Source organism: Myotis davidii, unplaced genomic scaffold, assembly GCF_000327345.1.
Source record: "Myotis davidii unplaced genomic scaffold, ASM32734v1 scaffold18, whole genome shotgun sequence".
In the NCBI taxonomy this organism is placed as follows: Eukaryota; Metazoa; Chordata; class Mammalia; order Chiroptera; family Vespertilionidae; genus Myotis; species Myotis davidii.
The window spans coordinates 4,796,537-4,805,852 of NW_006292696.1; the positions used below are offsets into that span (position 1 = coordinate 4,796,537).

Here is a 9,316-nt window from a genome sequence, read left to right on the forward strand (position 1 = left end):
GAATTCTTGCGGGAAAAAATAGAAACAAATAAAAAATTTTCCTCTAAAAAGTTTGAAATATAATAAAATAAAAATAAAAATAAAACAAAAAAAAAAAATGATTGCTCAGAGATGAGTGATTTTGCTTAATTTTTACCTTTCTTCTGAGAAACCGTGTCACATTGGATACAAAGATATTTAGAAAAAGGCATCAGGAACCTGGCTATAACCAGAGAATCCAGAAAGCAAGTTTATTCACCTGTAAGAGTGAATTCAACCTGTTTCAAAACTGTTGCTTTCTATGGTTTTTCTCTGGAAAATGAAATGTAGGTATGAGAGGCGACAAAAGCAGCAAATATACATGTAATGCATTTGTCCTGTAGGAGAAAGAGAGGCCTTTATTGCCTAGTGTGGTCCTAGCCCACGGTGATCTCTCTGTCATGTGTGCTCTCTCTCTCTTTTTTAAAATATATATTTTATTGATTTTTTACAGAGAGGAAGAGAGAGAGAGAGTCAGAAACATCGATGAGAGAGAAACATCGATCAGCTGCCTCCTGCACATCTCCCACTGGGGATGTGCCCGCAACCCAGGTACATGCCCTCGACCGGAATCGAACCCGGGACCCTTTAGTCCGCAGGCCGACGCTCTATCCACCGAGCCAAACCGGTTTTGGCATCTTTTAATATTATTGAAACTATTAACAACCTAGGTTTTATGGTTAACATGTTTAAGCTTGATTTTGACAGTGGCATTCCTTCTCAAACTTTTCTTTTGCCTGCATTTAGTTGGCTATCTATACATATCTATATATATACAAGGCTAAGTGACTGACTGGCCGGCGTCTGACCGACCAACCAACCGACCGGCCAGTTGGTACATATGACACGCATTGGCAATTTAAAAATAAACGTTGACTCCAGCATGCACTGTATTTGTCTCGTCTGACACTGGCCTCCCACTTAAATTAACTTAAAGACAGTTTCCTGTGATGCCAGCATTTGCAATGACTATTAATAAATCACAAGGACAGATTCTAGACAGAGTGGGAATATTCCTATCTGAATCCGTTTTCGGACATGGTTTATATGTTGCTTTCTTTTCATTCCAAGAGCTTGTGACATTAAAGTTGTAAATACTTCATCGCAAGGGAAATTAGACAAGCACTCTGAAAGTGTTTTTACTCTTAATGTGGTGTACAGGGAGATATTAGAATAAGTTTAATCAATTTATCAGTCATTGTTGTTATCGATGTTTTTATGTCATGTTTTTATGTCATGTTTGTTTTTATTTATTTTATTTTATTTATTTATTTTCAAACATCGATGAGAGAGAAACATCAATCAGCCGCCTCCTGCACATCTCCTACTGGGGATGTGCCCGCAACCCAGGTACATGCCCTTGACCGGAATCGAACCTGGGATCCTTCAGTCTGCAGGCCGACGCTCTATCCACTGAGCCAAACCGGTTTTGGCATGTTTGTTGTTTTTATATCGTGTTGTTTTTATATCATGTGTTTGTCATATCATGTTATTGTTTATTAATCAATATGTTTCATATACATTTTACTAATTTTCTTTCATCTCTGACACTTCTATTATAGAGAAAGGGCAAATAGCGATATTAAAATATTTCTTCTAATTTCCTTTCAATGTGCACAAATCCATGCACTGGGCCACTAGTTTTATTTAAAATTTTCCCCCCAGTTTTATTGAGATATAATCAGCGTATAACTACTTAACTATTTTTATAAGTTATTCAGATTATGTAAGACTTGAAGGACTTGTATGCATGCATATAAGCATAACCAATGGACACAGACAGTAGGAGGATGAGGACTTGTGCTGGGGAGTGGGAGCGGGTGGGGAGAGGTCAATGGGGGAAAAGGGAGACATATGTAATACTTTCAACAATAAAGAATTTAAAAAAAAAGAGACTTTTGCTTTTCGTTGAAACGAGAACATTGGTTTTGTAAGTTAATTTTCTCTTGTCTCTCACTCCTTAATTCTAGATTCGAGGAATGTCCATTGACCAGGCTTTGGCTCAATTGGAATTCAGTGACAAAAAAGGAGCCCAAATAATTAAAGAGGTAAACTAAGATTTGAGGTGAGGGGTGCATAGCTTTCTTGCAAGTGTTAGTAAGCTCAGCCTAAATTCTGAATTCCCTGGTGTTAATGCCTAGTGTATATAATACAGATTTAGGATGCTCAGTTTCATTAATGCCCTTATACCTTCGGAATGTCATGTGCTTTAAGCATTTTTTCTTGTGATGCTTTTATTTGCACCAGACATTTATATTTGAAGTGAAAGTGATAGATGTTATATTTAATGATTTGGGGCTTGATATATTTTTTAGAATATTTTTTTGGACAGTTCCACAACTGAGAGTTTATGATTTTCTAACTAGTTGAGTGGAAAGAGCATTGGACTGGGATTCCGGAGACTTGGAGTCTAGTCCTTTTTCTCATATTTATATTGTGATAATCGGTCTGGTCCCATTTTTCTTGTTTCTAAAATAGGTGGGATTGGATTAGATGACCTTTACAGACCCGGCTCTAAGTGTAGCTGATTCACTATGTATAAATGGACTGATGATGGTAAATTCACCGACTCGTGTTTCAAAAAGCCGGTTTGAGGATATCCAGGGATATCAGCATTATTTTCTACACTTCAGTTAAATCTCTCACCTAAAGTCAGATCTTATCTTTTCAGTTTAGTAGGTGAATAGTTAACGATTGATGGACTCAGACTTCTCAGAGGTTCCATATAATCCAATGCCTATATTTAATCCAATTCAGAATGCAATTACTGAATGTCTGTTGTGTACCAGCTTTGTACTATATTTTTTATCTAAAGGCGTAAAAGATCTGATTTCTGTTATTTCTGACAATTTTCCTGTTTCTAAAAATGTGGTCTGGAGGAAGTTAATTCAAAATATGTATGGAGTTTAAATGTAGTAATTCTTAAAGGAAAATTTCAAGTATGTTTTTTCTACTTGTCTGATATTGTTAACGGTTACTGTAGATATGAAGTTTAAGTATTTTCAATAAGATTTAGTTCTTGAGTTGCTTGAACTTTTTGGCAAGTCTCAGACTCAAAGACATGCTATTCATTACGAAGGGTACTGCTGCAAGGGCGGCTATCTGCTCCTTCACAGCTCACACATTCCAGTTAAAACCTGGCCTGATGGACTGTATTCCTTGCATTTGCAATTCTTGCCTGAGAAAGGAAAGCTCACTCACTGTACCCCTTTTCCTTGGCACTGTTATCAGTTGATATTCTCTTTTTAAAATTGACTGTAAACTGGAGGTATGTGACTAGCAGTCATAGAACAACAAGAAATGACAAATTTAATTTCATTTTAGTTCAGTGTCAGTCATATGACTGCCTTTCTTTTCCTTGTTTAAGATTCTTTTAGAAGCACAAGAAATGGCAGTGCGAGACCACAATGTGGAGTTCAGATCCAATTTATACATAGGTAAGATCTTTAACATTTTTAGTGTTGGAAATCTCTTCTGATAGTGATGTCAGGTTCTTTATCTAACAATAGTCTTTGATATCTAATTACTTAGGGCTGGGTTTGCCAGTGAAAATTGCTGGTAATAGCTCTTCAGTCTTCAGTGTGCTTATGTTAACCTGTTGTAAATGGTAATAACCTTACTGCTCTATTGTTACCTGTTCTGTAATGAGACTGAGATTATGAAACCTATTGCCAATAATTATTGAGTCATGGATATCAAGGTAGTACATAGAGTGGTTCTTTAATCATAATAAAACTAAGGAAGAACATAACTGATTTTGTTTCAAATGAATCATTTGTCAACCCAAAGGATCATAGGTGGACTTAAAAAAAGGTCTTTATTCATAATGTGCCAAGCCAGGTGCCTAACCCATAAAGGTGTCCTGTAGATTAGCCTTCCAGTGACCAGAGTGGAAGGTCTGTTGAACTGTAGAAGCCAAGGGCCTTGGAAGACTCGGATGACCCAGGAGTGTTAGTTTCCCTTTGGCATTACATCCTGAAGCATTATCTTTGGTTTTGCATACTTTTTCCACATCAAATTAAACTCATGTAAGTTAAATGCTTTGGGAAGCATTTTACAAAGTGTGAGGGATTTTTTTGTAGTGTACCTTCACACAGCCCCTTTTCCAGAAAGAGATCAGTGATTATTACAAAGTTCTCTTGCCTCCTCCCAACACCACAGTAAAGTGGAGCAGTAGCTGGAGTTAATGTTTTTCTCTCACTTCAGCAGCAGTTACTCCTAACTTCAGCAGTTTTGTAATCAAAGATGCTGATGTCTAAGCAAAATTTTCTCCATCTGCTAAACTTACACATAGGAAGGATTCTTTTATCTAAAGACTAGAAGCCCGATGCACGAAATTCGTGCAACAGTAGGCCTTCCTTCCCCCGGCTGCCTGGACCCGAGCTTCTCTCGCAGCCCTGGCTTCTTCCGGAAGGTTGTCCAGAAGGACGTCCATTCTAATTAGCATATTACACTTTTATTATTGTAGATATTTTAATTTCACGATATGGGCTAACTCAGCTGTGGGCAAACGACGGCCCGCAGGCCGGACCCGGCCCGTTTGAAATGAATAAAACTAAAAAAAAAAAAAAAAAAAGCCCGTACCCTTTTATGCAATGATGTTTACTTTGAATTTATATTAGTTCACACAAACACTCCATCCATGCTTTTGTTCCGGCCCTCCGGTCCAGTTTAAGAACCCATTGTGGCCCTCGAGTCAAAAAGTTTGCCCACCCCTGGACTAACTGCTACTCTTCAAATAGAGGGAAAAGGGCTGGATTATTATGGGGGAAATTTGTTGTAGCTTAGAATTTTTCAACAATTAGAGTAGAAAAAAAATCATCTGAATTCCTCTTTGTCACATAACCTTTGTCCTAGTGGAGATACTTATTCTGGTTCAGTTGAAATCTCACGTCAGCTCATCTGGAATTGATGCTGCAACCACACCTACTTCTAAAATTCAAATGAGTTAAGATTCTCAATGGAAATATTTTAAAGCTGAAATTTTAAAATATATTCTGATAACATGCATGGATGCAGAAGGAAATCAATCTGGTAACTCAGAAGATACAGGGCTGCAGTAGTTAATCATAAGCATTTTCTTCTGGGAGCAGCATGAATAAATAATACTGGGAGGGCCCAGAATTATTGGAAGAGGTGAAATGGATGAAGAGTAAGACCATTTGCTTAAAACCTCTTGGTGACCTTTCCTGTGCTATGCTGAATATAAAATCAGATTTAATTAATGTTATTCAATTTCATAGGAATGTGTGGGCTTCTTAGCTGATAGACAACACTTTGTAATGGAATTCAGATACAAATGAGATAGAATTTGTCTTTAAATCCATTTTAATAATTGCAGTAGAGATAGGGTGAGGAGCTTAATCCTGTCCCCCCAAATGAATGAGCAAAGTCCATTGTTGCCATTGAGCAAAAATAAACATAATCCGTCTTACGTGAATGGGCCTTTAATTCATTGGTCTCATTATGCACATTTCTGTTGAAAAACCTCTCCCGTACCTGCACCCTCTTTTCATCTAATCCTGTGTAAAAAACTTTTAATTAGGGCTGGTAGTTTGGATTTGTTTTATAATTTTCTTTTCTTATTTTTTTGTTAATCTTTACCCGAGGATATTTTTCCCATTGATTTTTAGAGAGAGTGGAAGGGAAGAAGGGAAGGAGAGAGAGAAAGAGAGAGAGAGAGAGAAACATACATCGATATGAGAGAGACACATTGATTGGTTGGCTCCTGCACGTGTGTGTGACCAGGGCCAGGGATTGAACCTGCAACCCAGGTATGTGCCCTTGATTGGGAATCGAACTCAAGACTCTTCAGTGCACAGGCCAGTGCTCTAACCATTCAGGAACATTAGCTAGGGCAGGATTTGTCTTATGATTTTAAAAACTCATTTGTTAAGTATTTTATTGCCTAATCCCAGTAGGAATGAAAAAGAGGTGAGTGGAAAATGAACGATCTTACCATGACATATCAGGCACTGTATCCTTGTATTTGCCAAATTTCCCTGGTAAGAATCACCCGAGGTTCTTAGTAGAAGTACAGATTTGTAGGCCTCATCACAGACTCACTGGATCTAAACCGTAGGGGAGAGGCCTGGGTAAGTACCCTAGTGATTCTTACTGATAAAATGTGGGAAACTGATTTATTTTATTGTATTTTTTGAAAAGGCTTAGACATTTTATTCCCTAGACTTCTTTTAAGATTTGAAAGACTAACTACTTGTTAGCTACCATTTCATGTCAGCAGTCACCTAGAATAGGTAAGGATAGGTAATTATTTATTTATTTATTTATTTTAATATATTTTATTGATTTTTTTACAGAGAGGAAGGGAGAGAGATAGTTAGAAACATCGATCAGCCGCCTCCTGCACATCTCCTACAGGGGATGTGCCCGCAACCCAGGTACATCCTGACCGGAATCGAACCTGGGACCTTTCAGTCCGCAGGCTGACGCTCTGTCCACTGAGCCAAACCGGTTTCGGCAAGGATAGATATTTAAAGGAAGTGCTTTTGGGTAGCATATGTTCTCATTATACAGTAATTCCTTCAGATGCCTGACATCCGTCTAAAGCTAATACCCGGTGTTGCATGACCACAGACTTTGAAAGTTCATTTCCCCTTCAAACTTATAATGATGACTAATGACACTGTGAATAGCCTTAACAAGTGGACATGGACTAATGAAATGTCCCTGCTTAACGATTCATGGCATCTAAAGTGATTCACTAGAGAAAGTGATCGACTGACTTTGTAAATCAGTCTTCTGGGCTGAGAGTGATGAAGTGGGGAAGGGAGAGTTTCTAATGTTAAAATGTCAAGGTTCTCAATTACCTAAATGCTAGTGATTGGAAATATTGACATTATTTTAAGTACATGGTACCTATTGGACATTACCTTTAGAAGGTTGTCCCTATTTTTGAGATGTCTTAATGTTTTCTCTTTCATTCAAAAATTATTCGAGTACCTTCCTTGTTCACTCTACACACACCGGTGATGGGATGTAGCAGTTTCAAACCTTTAGCGCCTGTCCTTTTGTTCTTATGCAGTAGTAGCACTTTGGAAGGATACATGGATTGTTCTGAACTGGAACAAAACTGTGTACACTGTTAGTATTATATGTTCTTGGAAAACTGAATCTTATTTTATCATTTGAGCAAACTTATCAGAGATGTCTGTATTGGAAATGTTATATTAGTTAGCAGAGGATGTAATATAAAATCATTTCTGTTTCTTGTGCAGCATGAATTTCTGGGGCATTACAAAAGGAGTAGAAGTTTGGTTGAAGAAGTGATTTTTACAGGGGAAACGTGAACACTTACACAAGATAGCATATGGTTGGGACCAAAAGGAGTAATACAGATAAATGTATTGCGGTAGAGAAGAGGAGGTCAGTATGGGTTAGAATAGTCATGGAGATTTTCTAGAAAAATTAGATTTTGAAGATAGGCTTTTGAAAGAATGTTCATGAGAAAAGATTGTCAAGCTGAGGTAATTGCATAAGCAAAGGCACCTAGGTTGTCAAGTGCATACTTTGATATAGTCCCTGTATCGAAAAAGTTATGTCACAGTAAGAATATGCAAATGGAAAGTACTGAAGTGGGTGAATTTTATATGTAGTCTATAGGTTTTGCCTTCTTAAAAGGCTTATTAAATTAACTAAAAAAAGTAATTAAATAAATTCAGAAAATAGTAGGAGGTGGTTACTACTCTGATTTACTATGGGTGAACAGATTTCCTTTTATGGACTATTTAAAAGATTTCTTCAAATTTTACAAGGTCAAACTTTGCCATGCAGAGTGGGGAATGGGAGTTGAGGGGCAGCTGCAATGCAGGAGTTCTTAAGACTGGCTGGAAATCAGAATGGGGCCTGTGGGAGTGGTGGTGTTTGCTCAGGATGTGATTTCCAAGCCCACCTCTAATGTACTAAATTAGAATCTCCAGGTGTGGGGTCTTAGCATTAGCATTTAAAATATAGTCCGTAGGTTAGTTTGATCTAGCTAGCCCAAGAACCAGCATTTGGGAACTGTTGGTTCCAGGGGCTTTCATCACAATTAGAATAAAATAAAAAACTCCTTACCTCAATCTACAGGGCTGTATGTAATGTTGCCTTCATCTCTGATCTCTTTCCTTTGTTTGTACCACTTGTCACCTTACTTACTGTGCTTCAACAGGCTGGTCTCTCTGTTCCTAAAACAGCCCAAACGCAGTGCCACGATTGGACCTTTGTACTTGCTGTTCCCTCTGTCTGGAACACTTCACCCATAGACATTTGCGTGGATGATTCATTCTGATCTTAGATCAAATGTCTCTTCCTCAAGGGTGCCCCTTAACACCCCTTATCTAAAGTTTTATTTTGCTCATAGCACCTGTCACTAACGGAAGTGAGCATGTTTACTTCGTGTCTCCTCTGTAGTGCACACTGCTTGGAGGCAGGGTCCTTGCTAGTCTCATCCACTCTGTTTCTCCAACACCTAGAAGAGAGCCTGGTCCTTAGTGAGTGCTCAGGAGATACTGCTTTGAGACAAGCCTGCTCTAGCCAGCCAGCAAGCTCATGTAGTCTTAGAATCCAGTCAAGGAAAGGACAGAAATTGCTCAACTGATCAAGCTCGAGTCTCGTGAGCACAGTCATTTCCTGTAATTCTCTTTTTTCTTCCCTGTCTAGCTGAGTCCACCTCAGGCCGAGGCCAGTACCTGAAACGCATTCGATACCATGGCAGAGGTCGCTTTGGGATCATGGAGAAGGTCTATTGCCATTATTTTGTGAAGCTGGTAGAAGGCCCTCCACCTTTACCTGAACCACCGAAGACAGCAGTCACCCACGCCAAAGAATATATTCAGCAGCTTCGGAACCGGACCATCATTCACACTCTATGATGGCGGCATTCAGACTCCACAGTGTATATAGTTTGCCATTTATTTCCTAAAAACAAACAGTGATTAAAGACAGATGCTTTTTATGACTTGTCATTGAGTTATTGAAATATGAAGTACAACTGCTTTTTGTCTGTGTATGAGATTGCCTGTCTCTCTGAGCCTCTGGATATATTTTATGCATTTGCAACTTGGAAGGGGAAATCTGCCTTAGACATAGTAACAGACTGGAATTCACTAGGCTTTTGGAAGGGAATATTAACTTTCCAACTAGTGTCCTACAGGTGGAAGTTTGATACTGAACATGAGTAGATTACAGGATAAGAAAGCTTATCCTTATTTCTCTCACTTTCCCTTGAGAATGGAGGGAATGTGGAGCTGAGCATACCTGCAAGTTGTTTTATTGCAGTATTTTAGGGCATCCTCTG

General features: G+C 38.5%; 1 protein-coding gene across 3 annotated transcripts in view; it reads left to right on the forward strand.

Annotated features, from left to right (window-relative positions):
• The window catches only part of MRPL22 (mitochondrial ribosomal protein L22), a 24,639-nt gene extending 15,662 nt beyond the window's left edge, over nucleotides 1–8,977 (forward strand). For all 3 annotated transcript variants that reach the window (XM_015565639.1, XM_006766291.2, XM_015565640.1), the window contains 3 exons: nucleotides 1,989–2,066; nucleotides 3,386–3,455; nucleotides 8,680–8,977. In XM_015565639.1, the coding sequence (XP_015421125.1) occupies nucleotides 1,989–2,066; nucleotides 3,386–3,455; nucleotides 8,680–8,891 (360 nt within the window). In that variant the 3' untranslated portion in view covers nucleotides 8,892–8,977. The remainder of the gene's footprint in view (nucleotides 1–1,988; nucleotides 2,067–3,385; nucleotides 3,456–8,679) is intronic.
• Nucleotides 8,978–9,316: the final 339 nt, after the last annotated feature.